This window comes from Macrotis lagotis, chromosome 3 (genome assembly GCF_037893015.1).
Source record: "Macrotis lagotis isolate mMagLag1 chromosome 3, bilby.v1.9.chrom.fasta, whole genome shotgun sequence".
Classification (NCBI taxonomy): Eukaryota; Metazoa; Chordata; class Mammalia; order Peramelemorphia; family Peramelidae; genus Macrotis; species Macrotis lagotis.
The window spans coordinates 238,859,476-238,873,983 of NC_133660.1; the positions used below are offsets into that span (position 1 = coordinate 238,859,476).

General features: G+C 43.1%; 1 protein-coding gene across 3 annotated transcripts in view; it reads right to left on the bottom strand.

Moving 5' to 3' along the window:
• Positions 1–658: 658 nt before the first annotated feature.
• The window catches only part of SBF2 (SET binding factor 2), a 483,290-nt gene continuing 469,440 nt past the window's right edge, over positions 659–14,508 (bottom strand). For 2 of the 3 annotated variants that reach the window (XM_074230291.1, XM_074230290.1), the window contains 3 exons: positions 14,373–14,460; positions 12,139–12,270; positions 659–10,964 (listed from right to left, as the gene is read on the bottom strand). In XM_074230291.1, the coding sequence (XP_074086392.1) occupies positions 10,866–10,964; positions 12,139–12,270; positions 14,373–14,460 (319 nt within the window). In that variant the 3' untranslated portion in view covers positions 659–10,865. The remainder of the gene's footprint in view (positions 10,965–12,138; positions 12,271–14,372; positions 14,461–14,508) is intronic. The other variant, XM_074230292.1, reaches the window with a different exon arrangement.

The following is a 14,508-nucleotide window of genomic DNA, read 5'->3' on the forward strand; positions in this document are numbered from 1 at the left end:
TGATGGGGAAAGTAACAATACAGAAGGGGTAAAGTGTATTTTCTTCCTCAAAATGTAGACTTTTACACAGTGGATGTAAAGTCCTTAGTTCATTCAAGGCCCTCTAGTTAGAATCTGGTCTCCATTTCTTTTGTTCAGCCTTTTTGCCTTTACAAACACAAATTTTTACCTCTGTACTGTACCCTGCTCCCTCCTGCCATGTCTGGAAGGCCCTCCGTCCACATCCCTGCCTTATGAGAAGTAGTTACTTTCTCCAGCAGGCCTTCCCTGATTCCTTCAATTAGAAGTGGTCCCTTCCCTTGCAAATCTCTCATCCATCTCTGCTGGTCTTCTCCCTAGGTTTCTATCATATTTAAGTTACAAATTGCCAGCCTGCACAAGTAGAGGGAGTTTTCACACTGAAAACTCCCTAACAGTGAAATCCCAGTCTGGACCAAAGGACTAAGATTTCAGAGATCTATTTTAATTTCTCTCTGTCTCTGTCTCTGTCTCTCCCTCCCTCCTTCTCTTCCTCCCTCCCTTCTTCTCCCTCTCCCTCTTCCTCTCTCTTTCTCTCCTCCCATCTCTCCATCTCTCTCCCTCCCCATCTCCTTCTTGCCCCCCTCTCTTTCTCTTGTCTCCCTCCCTTTCCCATCCCTTTCTCTCATTCCCTGTAAGACTAGAAGCTCCCTGAAGGCAGGGCTTGTGTTGTTTTAGCTCTCTGTTCCATGTAAAGAACTTTGCTCATAGCAGCTGCTAAGTAAATGCTTCTATTGAATAGAATTAAGACTACCATTTAGAGCTTTGACTCTCAAGTGAACCGAATAGAGTGGGGTGGGTGTTGTAGGAACCATAGTGGGCAGCTGATTGACCTTCAGGGAGCAGGGAGAGATGACCAATGTAGGAACTCTGACATGTCTTCCTTGATTCTGCATCTTTCATGGGCAAAGAGAAAAAGTCCAATGGTTCATCTTGGATGAGGACCAAATTCAACTGCATGGTTGTAACTGTCCCAGAAAAGATCTCTTGCTCTCTCTTGGTTCTCTCCCACCGAGATGCCAGATACGCTTTTTTGCCACTCTTGGCTGAGACAGAGGTGAGCGAAATATTGAGACACTAGACTTCAATACTGCCAGCTCTCTCCTACTTGCCAGCAGATCTGTCTTCTTCCCATGAGGGCTTTGGATATCAGGCTAGTGATCCTCTGCCTTGCTTGGCTCACTCACCCATGTTGGGAATAGGGCAAGGACAGAACAGTGACCAGCAATGGGGTTTTCCTCAGGGCGGGCAAATAGTGCCATCATATCAAAACCAAAGAGCATAGCCAAGAAGAGACAAAAGAAAAGTCTAGAGCTACATTTCTCAAACCATGCGTGATGTGTCTAGGCTGCCAAGAAAGAATATTGCCACAGGAATGTACTTCCAAGACAGGAAGTTATGTTTTCTAAGTTCTTTTTATGTACAAAGTTTTAGGTTTTTCTTTAATTTTGATCCCCAAATTCCCAAACTCTCCTTTTATTGAGGAGAAACTTATTTCATGATGATGTAAACTAGAGTACAATCCCTTTGAAGGCAGGGACTGTGTCTGTTTCCTTGGTGCCAGCATATGTCTGGTACCAGAAGGCACTTATTGAGTGAGTCCTTATTTTTTTACTTTTTATTAGCATCTTTCAAACTTCTAAGCTCTCTGTGGCTCAAATAGTTTGAGATAGGTTGGACCAGTGCAGGGTGCAGAGTTGGACCAGTGGCAGATCTCAGTCCAACTGGCCATGTCAACTTGGACAAGGCTTGCTCTCCCCCTTAGCTTTTTTTTTCTGTGGAATGAGGGATGATTTCTGGGGACATTTTTGACTTTAAGTGTCTCTAATTCTGTGACCAGACAAGACTCCCTACCTACCCTCTAGCTCCCCAGTATCTAGGAGAGGCTAGGAGGCTTCTCTGGGAGGAGCTTCTGGGATAAATTGATGAGAAAAAGGAGTAGCAGAGGACGATACTGAACAGGATGCTAGAGATCATGTTACGTGGGTATATATGGATATGTACAGGACAAGAGGCTCCCAGGGATGTTCTCTACATTTACCTCATTACAGAGAGTTTTGCTCTGCTTTTTAAAAAAACTTATTGAATTCTTAGTATTTTATTTTCCCTCAATTACATGTAGAAACAATTTTGAACATTTGTTTTTAAAACTCTGAGTTTCAGATTTTCTCCCTTCCTCCCTCCCCACCCCCTCATTGAGAAGGCAAGCATTAGATTATACATGTGTAGTCATGCAAAACATATTTCCATATTAGTCACGTTGTGAAAGAAAACATAGACCAAAAAACCCCTCAAGAAAAATAAAGTAAAATAAGTATGCTTCAATCTACATTCAGATACCATCAATTCTTTCTCTGGGGATAGATAGCATTCTTTATCAAGTCCTTCAGAGTTGTCTTGGATCATTGTATTGCTGAGAATAGTTAAGTCATTCACACTTCTCCTCCTACAATATTGCTGTTCCTTTGTACACAGTATAATTCACTTTGCATCAGCTCATGTAACTCTTCCCAGGTTTTTCTGAGAGTATCATGTCCATTATTCCTTATAGTATAATAATATTCTATCACAGCCATATAGCACAATTTGTTCAGCCATTCCCCAAATGATGGGCATTTCCTCAATTTCCAACTACAATTTCACAACTTCACCAACATATGTCATTCTTTTCTGTCCTTTTAGTCAATCTAATAGGTATGAGGTAGTATTTCAGAATTGTTTCAATTTGCATGCAATTTGCATCCACTCAATAGCAATTTAGAGTACCTTCTCAAGTCTCATAACTTTGATTACTTTATCTGAAAATTATTCATATCTCTTGATCATTCATCAATTGAGGAATAATTCCTATTTTTTTAAAAATAAATTTGACTCTGTTTTTTCTCTATATTTGAGAAATGAAAATTTCAGAGAAACTTGCTTCAGTTAAATGTAATTCCTTCCATCGTATTTCCCTCACCCTCATTTATTCTATTCTCTTGCCTTTTATGCTGTCTCCTCAAGTGTTTTGCTTTTGATTACCCCCTTCCCCAAATCTGCCCTCCCTTCTATCACCCTTCCAACTACTCTTATCACCGTCTTCTCTTATTTGCCTATGGGGCAAGACAGATTTCTATACCCATTTAAGTGTGTATGTTATTTCCTCTGTGAGCCAATTCTCATGAGAGAAGATTCCCCCACTTTCCCTCCACTGTCTTTTTCTTTCCTCTTTTATGGGATAATTTACCCATTCTTCTCTTTCCTTTCCTTTTCTTTCAGGACATTCTTTTCTCATCCTTTAATTTTTTTAGATGTCAGTTCTTCATATTCAATTCATAATGGTGCCCTTTGTCTATATTTACTCCCAGCTGCACTAATAATGAGAAAGGTTTTATGAGTTATAAGTATCATCTTCCCATGGAGAAATAAAAACAATTTAGCCTTATTAAGTCCCTTATGACTTCCTCTCCAGTTAACTTTTTATGAGCCTTGTCAAATTTCTATTTGGCTCTGGTCATTTTATCCAAAATGTTTGCTCATTTTTCTCCTGAAGGATTATACTCATTTTTGCTGGATGGATGATTTTTGTTTGTAATCCTAGCTCCTTTGCTCTCTGGATTATTATATTCCAAGTCCTCTGATCCTTTAATGTAGAATCTGCTAAATCTTGTATTATCCTATGACTTCATGACACTTGAATTGTTTCTTTCTAGTGCTTGCAATATTCTCTTGTCCAGGGAACTCTGGAACTTTGCTATAATATTCCTGGGAGTTTTCATTTTGGGATGTCTTTCAAGAGGTAATCAGTAGATTTGTTCAATTTTTATTTTACCTGCTGGTTTTAGATTATCAAATCGTTTTCCTTGATTATTTCTTGCAAGATGATGTCTAGGTACTCTCTCTCTCTCTCTTTCTCTCTCTCTCTCGATCATGGCTTTCAGGTAGTCCAATAATTTTTAAATTATCTCTTCTGGGTCTATTTTCCAGATCAGTTGCTTTTCCATTGAGATATTTTATTTTCTTCTATTTTTAAAAAATTACATGGTTTTGGTTTATTTGTTTTTGGATTGCTTATACAGTCGTTAGCTTCCATTTGCTAAATTTTAATTTTTAAGGAATTTATTCAGTGAGCTTTTGCACCTCCTTTTGTATTTGGTCAGTTCTACATTTTAAGGATTTTTTTTTCCTTCAGCAATTTCTGTGCCCTCTTGTTCCATGTGACATTCCTGCTTTTCATGGAATTCTGTTTTTCTCATTAGTTTTTTTTGTACCACTTTGACCATTTGGCTTATTCTTTTTTTAAGGTGTTATCTTCTTCAGCAATTTTTTTGTGTCTTCTTTACCAAGTTGTTGACTCTTTTAATGATTTTCTTGCATCACTCTCATTTTTCTTCCCAATTTTGCTTTCTTACTTGATTTTCAAAATCCTTTTTGACTTCTTCCATGGTCTGTGACCAATTCACATTTTTTTTTTTGAAGATTTGGATGTTGGAATTTTGACTTTGCTATCTTCTTCTGAGTGGATTTTCATCTTTCTCGTCACCATAACTTTCTAAGTCTAGAATTTTTTTTTGTTCATCTTTCCAATCTATTTCTTGACCTTTGAATTCTTTGTTAAAGTGGGTCTCTGCTTCCAGAGTGGAGGGCACACTGTTCAGGCTTCAGGGGTTTTGTGCAGGTGTTTTCTGAGATACATCTAGAGATCTGTAAATTTTCAGTTCTTATAAGAGGGTATGGTCTAAAGAGAGGTGAGTTTACCACCCTCCTGGGCTATACTCTGGACTGTGAGTGATGACAGGCACTCTCTTCTGCCCTCAAAGTGTGAGGAGGGTCCCTTGCTCCACTGCAGCTGCAAGCTCTGGTATGCCAGTGTTCCTCTTTGCCCTGGGACTGCCAGCCAGGACTGTGACTCAACTCCAAGAATGAGCAAAGTCAGATTTCTGTCCTCCTATGCCAGCAAAAGGACTCCTGTAAGCGCATTCTGATTAGTTGTTCAACTACCTTACTGACTGTGGACTGAGAGTTCTGAAAGTAGATGCTGCTGCTGATTCAGTGACTCCCAAAGTCTGATCTTGGTTAGCTGGCCCAGGGACTGCGCTGGCATTGAGCTGGCATTGCCTGTTCTGGATTGGGTTCCTTTCTCACCCAGGTGTGACAGATCTTTCCTGCTGACTTGTTTTTGATTGGAAAATTATTTCACCTCATCCATTTGTGGGTTCTCTGCTCCAGGAATTGTTTTTACGGCATTAGTTAAAGGTGTTTGGAAGGGTTGGGGGCTCAGGCAGTCACTGTCTTTTCTCAGCTATCTTGACTTCACCTCTCTTCTGCTTTTATTTACTTTGAAAATGAACAGGGAAACTCCAGCTAACCTCTGGTCAAAGGTCATTAAGAGGTAAAAATTTGACAGTTCCAAGGAGACTGGACTTAACTAGAACAAAGGGTCAAAAGCCCAAGCAGCTGGAATTTTCCATGTGAGGAGAGCAACAGGAGAGAGTCAGAGGCCATTTGCTGCTCCAACCTAAGCAACTCTGAGGGAATGAGCCTGGCTCCTGGCTAAGCTTCTGGCCAGTGGTCAGTGTAAAACAAAGGGGTGTCAGTCACAGAGTTCCCAGGATTCCAGACCTGCTGGAGCATACCCGAAGGGGAGCGAGCTTCTGCTTAACAAACTTCAAGAAGGGAGAACTCATTACTTCCAGAGAAAACTAATTACTAGGAAGTTTTTCCTGACACCCAACCGAAAATCTTTTTGCCACTCCTACCCCCCTCCTCCAACTCTGTTAGTTCTAGTCTATTCTCCAGGCCAAGAACAAGCCTAATTTCTCTTCCATGGGATGAAGCTTTCAATACCTCAAGAAAATTATGACTGTCTTAAGTCTTCATTTACTTCTCCAAGCTAAACATTCCCACTTCCTTCCACCAAGACCTTAAAACTCCATTTTTCTGATTGCCCTCATCTGGATGCTCTTTGTTCTCTCTCAAACATCCTTCTTAAAAGTGAATCCCTCTTCAGCCTCTCCCCTTCCTGGAGCTGGACCTAATATAGCAGATTTATATTCTGACCAGGTCAGAGCACAGTGGGATTATGGACTCTCTATTCTTGGATACTATCCCTTTTAATGCAGCCTAAGATTACTTTAGCTTCATAGGAAACAAGACAGAGTTGACTCATATTGAACTTACAGTCCAATAAAATCCCAATTTTTTTTTTCAAATGAGTGTGCAGTCATGGCTCCCACATCTTCTACCAGGGAAAAAGGTTTTCTGAAACCAGAGTAAGACTGGATATTCATCCTACTAAATTATAAGATTACATTTCATAAGACAGGGTCCATTGTTCCAGCTTGTTGAGGTCTCTTTGGATCGTGAAATGGTTACCTAGTATGTTACTTTCCTTCCCAGATTTCTATCATCTGCTGATTTCATCAGTGTTCCATCTATAGCTTTAACTGCATCATTAATAACAATATTAATCATCAATCATAGTTAATATTTATATAATATTTTAAACTTTACTGTGCATTGTACATTTTATCCTCACAACATCCCTGGGAAGGGAGTGATATTATCTCCTTTATACAGGCGAGGAAACTCAGGATGAGCGAGGTTAAATGACTGGATCAGGATCACATGGCTAATAAGTGGCTGAGACAAGATTTGCATTCATGTCTTCTGACACCAAATCTAACATTCTTCTCTACTGTGACTTCTAGTTGTCTAATAGTACAGAGCCAATCACATATCCCTTCTAAGTCAATTCACTGGAAGAATCTTTCCAAGTTGATGGAAAAAAGTGAGTTATGATTTACTCAATGCAGGTAACATTGACTATCAATGGAGGTAGACAAGTCCTACAGAGTTGCCTGAGGCAACAGAGGTATAAGTGACTCCACCAGGGTCACACACCTAGCATGTGTGATTCCCCATTTTAACCCAGCTCTCTATCTACTATGTACACTGCCATTTTCCAAGCTTTCATTCAGAGTCTGGAGTCCAGCAATTCAATCAGTTCTGTGTCTCCCTAATTAGTTTACACCTAGCTTACATCTCTCTATTCCCCTTCCCTCCCTCTCTGCCCCTATAAGGCAGAATGAATGACTTCACCAAATTCTTTGCTAAAACCTGGGTAAAGATTGGTAGTATTCTTATCTACCAATTTAGCAATCTTGCAAAAAAAAATAAGTATGGAATGACCTATTCTTCTATTTTGTGGTCACTGCTTCTGTTTCTAAATGTTCACTAACCATCTCTTTAATATGCTCTAAAATTATGTTTGAAATAAGAGTCAAACCCATCAGTTTAGAGTTTGCAGGTTCCATTCTCTTCCCTTTCTTGAAAGTAGGGATATTGATAATGAATTCTCTGCTATCTCTTCCTATTCTTCATTACCTTTTAAAATGTAGTTCACCTGGGTGAAGTGCCTTGATCATCTTTTTTTTTCACCTTTTCATCACTTCTTTTATCCACTGATATTCTACAGTACAACTTTCGTCCTACCTTTTGTTGTCCTTAGTTTTCCATATCATACTTAGCTTTAACATTTCTGACACTTTTTTTTGTTTTTGCTAGGCAATGGGGTTAAGTGACCTGCCCAAGATCACACAGCTGGTCCTCCTGACTGCAAGCTGGTGCTCTATTCACTGCATCACCTAGCTGCCCCCTTTTCTGACACTTTTTAAGTATTTTGCATTTGTCTTCTGTTAATTAATCTTGCTTCCAAATTTTGATCAGGGTTTTAAAATATCTAAATTGGTTTGGAAGTTCCCTTTGCATTTACATTATTCCTTTTAGAGCCTCTCAAATCTCCAACTCTCCTTTATATTTTGTCATTTTTTCTATTAGAACATAAGAAGTTCACTGTAACTCTTTGCAATTTCATCTTCCAAGACTATCTGGCTTGCCTCTAATGCAAACTCTAAGATAGTGGATTCCTTTCCCCGTAAGATTTTTGCTCTAGTGACCAGTTCCTGTTGTAGGGACTGAGATTCATGCTGTGAAGACAGATAGAAAGACCTGGAAAGGTTTAACCTGAAGATAAGACTTAAGGTGAAGGCATGATTGTTATTTTCAAGTATTTGAAGGGTTTGATGTAAAGAAAAACTTGCTGATAATGAGAACTATCCCAAATCAGAACAGATTGTCTCAAGAAGTGGTAGGATATCCCGTAGCAGTCTGTATAAAGGCTTGCCACTGTTGGCTCTGCTGGCGAGGGGATTCTTGGTGAGGTAGAGGGTGGACTAAATGATCCTGGGGCCCTTGCAGCTCAGAGATTCCAAAAACTGAGATAAGGCTGGAAAGGTATGTTAGAAGCAAGTCACAGAGGACTTTGGATGCCAAGCTCAGGAATTTGGATTTCATCCTTGCATTGACAATCTGCTGAAGGTTTTAAAACAAGAGAGCTTATACTATTAGACCCTGGGAGATTACTCTGTCGGTGTGTATTAGGATGAATTGGGGAGGTAAGATAAAGGGTCTCCTAGGTGGTAGCTGAAACTCTCCCTTGTATACCTCCAGTGTTTTCCCTTCTCAGGGTACTTGCAAGACTCATTCCTGATTCTTGAAATTTTGTCTGTTGTTGAAGACTTAACCCAATAGAGGCAGTGGGGTGTAATATAGCAATGGATTTTAAGTCAGAGGATGTAGCTTGAAGCTTGGCTTTGCTGTTTATTATGTGGCCTTGGACAAGTCACAGCGTTGGCTTGCTCATCTTGAAGATGAGGAGGGTCGGTTAGGTGATCTTCAAGGTACCATCCAGCTCTAAAATCTATGAACTTCTATGAGGCCTTTCTCAGCTTTTCTCTCTTTTCTTCCACACTATCTAAGTTGTATATGGTCTTTCCTTCTTCTGATCTCTCACAGTACTTTGTATTTCTCTTCTGCTCAGACTATGGTTACAGAACATTGATTTGTTATTAGTAACTTCCACCTGCTGCCAACCCCTGCTTCCCTAGAACTTGGCACATCAAGTGTCTTCCCCGTAGTCTTAAATTGAGTCTTACGCATGGTAGGCATTTAATGATGTTAACTGAATTATGATCTAGGTAAGAAATGATGAAGATCTGGATTGCGGTGTGGGAGCTTCAAGAACATAAGTCACAGCTGGATGTGAGGTTCTCAATCAGGGTGACTGATTGGACATGCTGAGGTGGTGGCGGCACTTCCAGCTGGATGTTGTCTGGTACTCAGTGGACTGCATATCGGTCAGGGAGGCTCTCTTGGATTTGGTTTTATTTGAAAGGCAGATTTAGCCCCATGTCTGAATCCTAAACCTACTAACCCCATGACTCTATGCATGTAAAATAAAGAGGGTGTCCCCGGATGGATATGGACTCCCCAGGAAAGGAGGGATTGTGCTTTTTTAAGAAGTATGTTTATTACAAGATGGTTATAAAGTCATGTCACACCTACATAAAATTGTTAAAATAACCTCATTACCAAAGAGTGTGGGGCAATTTCAAGCAATGAAATGATGGAGGGTCCGTATCTTACAAAGTACATAAAAAAGTACTTCATATACAAAGAAAAATACACAGTATGTGCAAAGGCCATTTTCAAGGTGGAAGGGTATAAATTGAAAATGGTAGAAAAATCCTTCATTCCTATTGTCTCCCTCCCCTCCCCCCCAATTCCTTATATATTAAGACACCTCTTTTTTCCTAGTATGTATACAGTTTGAATTGGACATCTTATTTTAATTTTTCAGCCCCCAAAGAGAGTGGCTTTTCTTAGAAAAAGGACCCACTGAATAACCAAAATCCTATGAATGAATCAGTTTGGTTAGTTTTATATTAAATTACAAGTAGGATGCCTGACAAATCAGAGCATCCTAAATCATATATACATATTCTTTGAAATATTAGTCTGATATTTCACATATTAACATTTCCCAACAAGACACAATGCTCTAACTCCCTGCTGATGAAAGGAAAGGGGTTTTGCTCTATAGATTTTAGTTTAATAAACAAAATGTTTTCAAATGTAAAAATCTAAAATTGTTCTTACAATTTATGTGCAAAAAATGTTGCCTTCAGTATCCAGTCCCCTCCCCCCGACCTGTGATGGCCCTCCCGAGTCTCCTTCCTGTCCCATTCCTTCAGCCAGGCTTGGTTTGGGGGCCCACTCCCACCTGCCCTCCTGCTGCACTGGGAGGCCAGTGCCTGGGCCTGGTCTATTGTTTAGTGCATTTATCGTTGTGTTACTTTGCAAATACAGGTTGATAGTGAGCAGAAGAGCACACAATGAGCATTCTTTCAACCTTGGAAAAGCAATTTTGTCCAGTCTATACATTTGAAGACTAATTTTTCTCCCATTTCCCCAGTGGTCAAATCCCTTGGCAGGGTCACACGGCTCGTCTCTTCCTTCAGTCCCACCAAGATTAGAAACCTCATCATGTTTTGAAAACAGCCCACACCTGACAGAGCTAGTGGCAGGCCAGGGGATGCAACCCATAAAACATCTGTGGCCGTCTCATGGTCGTCACTGCTCCAATTATGGATGATGAGGTTTTCAATTTTTGCTTGTAAAACCATTGGCTTTGCCAAGTAAATACCAACCCAGACAAATGGTGACCCCGGCTGTCAATTCCCCCCAGGCTGAGCCCAGCCCGGGGGCTAACCACACTGGCCCCTCAGGACAGGCCCCTGGCTGCCTTCATGCTGAGGCTCCACACGACAAACACAACTCAGGAGAAGCACCTAGGCCTGCAAGCCAGGCATTTGAGTTAGACTAGAGATGGACCCAGGGAGTGGGGCTGGCTCAAGGGAGGAGAGAGTCATCTCCTTGGCCCACTGATGCCCCAAGTCTCTCGTGTGACCTTTCCTATCGTGAAGCCAAAGGGCCCCTCGGGCTCCTGTGACCTGGAGAGGCTCTGGTCAAGCATCAGAAATACAGCTCTGGATCCGGTCCATCCACTGCTGGGCGCTCTGTGAGTCCTGGGCGCAGAAGTTATAGACACGCCTGCTGGTCTTCAGCTACACAAGGAAACAGAAAGGCCAGAGATGAAGTCAAAGCCTGGGGAGACCCGAAGCCTGGGGTTGCAGTCTGTGGCCTGCAGTCCCTTGCCCAGGGGCCACTCCTGCCCTGCTAATTCTCCTTGGGCATGGCCACTCTCTTGGCCTCCACCCTCTGCTGGGGCTTGGCAGTGCTCTAAGGGAGAAGTTCTGTCGGGTGGTCAGAAAGGATGGACACATGGCTGGTCCCAGGAGGCTAGAGCTTTGTCTTCTCCCATTAGAGCATCTGCCCCACCGGTCAGAGCAGCGAGGGTCTGGGAAGAAGGGCAAGGAGCCGAGCTGCCCTGACTGGGGTCAAGTCATGGTGCTGACTGCCCGTCCAAGCAGAGTAGGCTGGGAAGAAAGGCCAGGGAAGCCCGGGACAACTGGGGCACTGCTGTGCAGTGGTAGCTGACCTGCACATACAACCAAGGAAAATGAGGACAGACTGTCACTCTGTGTGATGAACTGGGAGGACGCCAGTGATAGTAGGGAAATCTACAGATTTCCTTCTTGTCCAAGGAAGGTGGGAACACCACGATTAAAGAACTCTTGTTTGAACCAAGAAAGTAAAAGAGAAATGGGATAATAACAAACCCCATGAGAAATCTGGACTAAGATGCTCTCTAGAAAACCAGGGACCTTCAGCCAGATATTGACTTGTTCACTGCCATGTACCATCCCCCTTAAAGTATGTCTGCCACCTGCTCAGACCCTCAGAAAACCAAGGGGCACGAGAGTGGAGGCAAAGGGTCAGTGGGCAGGCATGGCCCAGATGGCTGTCCAGCTCAGGCAGAAGCAGCCGGACTTTTCATAATAGTGGGCTGCAAGATCAGAAATTCCTGGGCTTGTTTATCAGGGTTGAGTTATTTCACTTCATTGGAATTAAATTCAAGCTTGTTCCCACAACACAAGGCAGCGGTCACTATCAGGAATGGATGATTTGGCTAATTAGCTAATATTTTGGTTTGCTAAATGGTCCAAGGGGGCTTCCTGTGCAGCCAAGTCAATCAGCTCTGGCCTTCAGCCTGCCGGCAGGTGGATGATGCTGCTTTCTGGTTGCCATCAATACCCCCTCTCTCTGGGGACCCCGGATGGATGTGGAGAGAATGTTTCCTAGCTACCAAAGGAGTAGGAAAAGATATGATTTACTTACATCAAAAAAGGCTTTGTCGCTGGCATGTTTTGGGGCGCCCATAGTTGGGGTTGCTGGAATGATGGTTTCAACTTCAGCTAAGTCAATGTGTCCCTTACAGCTTGTGTCCTCACCAGAATCATAGTATCTCAACTAGAACATGCAGGAGACAAAGGGAAGGAATTAAATACATTTGAAGAAAACTGGAGAATTATCTGATCTAAATGCATGTGACTCGGCAAAGAAGCTGTGATCCTGAAGTACTGTGGTACAACACTGGAAAGAGCAATGGCTCTGGATTCAAGAGGACCTGGGTTCAAATTCTACCCTTCTCATACCTGCTTCCAGTGTAGGTCTAGAAAATGAGAGGACTGGAGTCAATGTCCTCCAAGGTCTCTTCCTTCTTTAGAGCCATGGTCCTAAGATACTGTCAGCATGGGAGAATGCCTGCTGGGGGTCTCCCAAAGCAGATCCCCTTCCAACATAGTGTGACAAATGGATTTACATCACTTCTGAGTTGATCCACCCACATCCCCCTGGGAATCCCACCCTTCCGAAAGGCCCAGGATCATGGGTCTGGAGTCCAAGCATATCAAGGCCCAAGTCAGCATTAAGAGGCAACATTTTATATTTGTTTAAAGCTTTGCCAGGGTGGGGTTTGGTTCAAAAATATAAGCACTGGTCTGGGGGTCATGGGGGCTCTTCAAGGGTGGGTGGGAATGGAAGGCCTTTGAAGTCCCTCCAGCTTGGAAGGGCGATAGATGACTCGATGACTAATACTAGGCCTGTGACTTGGTTTCTTTTCACATCTACTTCTGTTGTTGTCTTTACTGCTGGGCCCAGAATTTCCCTTATATCCCCTGTGGCCACCTTCCTGTCTTGGCATCAGTAGGGCCAATGAAAATCCTGTGTTCCTGGGTTTTCAAGAAATGAAAATGATTAACAAAAAATGTGAGTGTGAGCATGATTTCATGTAATCGTTAATTATGGTTACATCATGACGGCGTCTCCTCCTATGATTAGTGGTTGGATGGGACTTTCTTCTATTCTGCAGATACCAGAATTTTCATGACATGGTGATTTCAAAGTCCACTAAAAGGGTTGCCATCTGCATATCTGAAAACACAGTCTCCACGTACCTCTGCCAAACTCTAGGAGCAAGTGAGGGGCAGTCTCGACTTCACCCTAGCAGAGGGTGCCAAGGCCCTGGGAGCTGGGAACATTTCACCATGTGAAATGGCGCAGATCTTTGGTATATATTTGGCATATTCACATAATGTGGCAGAGTGGGAATCATGTCTTTCTTACCAGACTATAAAAAAAGTGCTTCAGTTTTATAGAGGGGGACAGGAAATCTTGGGGGAGAACAATCCCCTAGTGCTCAGGGGGATTCTGGAGAGACCCCCTCCTACAACCATAAGCTGAGGAGCTGGAGCAAGTCTCAGCAACCATATGACCCAAGCTCCTTCTCCAAAGACACAGGGCCTGAGGCCTGAGAAGCAAAGGGTTTGCCGAAGGACACGAAGAGGAAGTGGCTGATGTGGTACTTGAACCTGTCTCTGTGACCCCCCCCACTACCCCCCCCATCTAGGACTTTCCACTTTGTCCCACAGTGTGCCCTGTCGGCCAGGATACTATGGAAGCCCTAGAGCAAGCTAGACATCTGGTCTTCACTGTTAAGGACACAGAAGGGGCAGTGAGTGTGAGATCATAGGAGCCACAGCTCTCTGGGGCTTTAGGGTCCCTCATTCCTAGCCCTCTGCATGGGAGGACACCTACCCCCCACCACTGAGGCCCATGCTCCCCCATTCAGATCACCTGTTCCCTTTCTCTGACCTTCAAAGGTTTCCTCTGACTTATCATCGGCTGGGCCATGCAGTGGGGCTGCATGGGTGGACACAGAAAGCTTGTGCCACAGGGGAGCCCCCTAGTGAACCCTGAGCCCTCTTAGACTTGGGGCAGCCCTAGGCTCTGCCAGGTGTGAAGAGGGTGGTGCTGGGACTCTCCAGAGTCCTGCAGAGCTGCTATTTCTAAGAGAGCTGGCATCTGATTGTTGACCTTCCCTCCAAGGATGCCTGCCAGCCCCAGCATCCTTATGAAATGGGGATTACGAACATGGGACAAAGAGAAGCGACAAGCATGAGCATTGTGAGTATGAGTGTGCCTGCAGCGGGTAGCCATGTCCATCACTGTCCAGGGCCCATGCAGAGCCAGACCTGAAGGAAGTGCCCTTCTTCTCCCTCCCAAGGTGTTACCTGATGCTTTGTCACATCCAGCACAAACCATCGGGGTTTCCAGCCTTTCAGCAGAGCTCCTCGCTTGTAGAGAGTTCCCTCAAAAGACCTGGCAGGGTGGAAGTTGGGGAGATGAGCAGAAATGCCTTGGCCACGT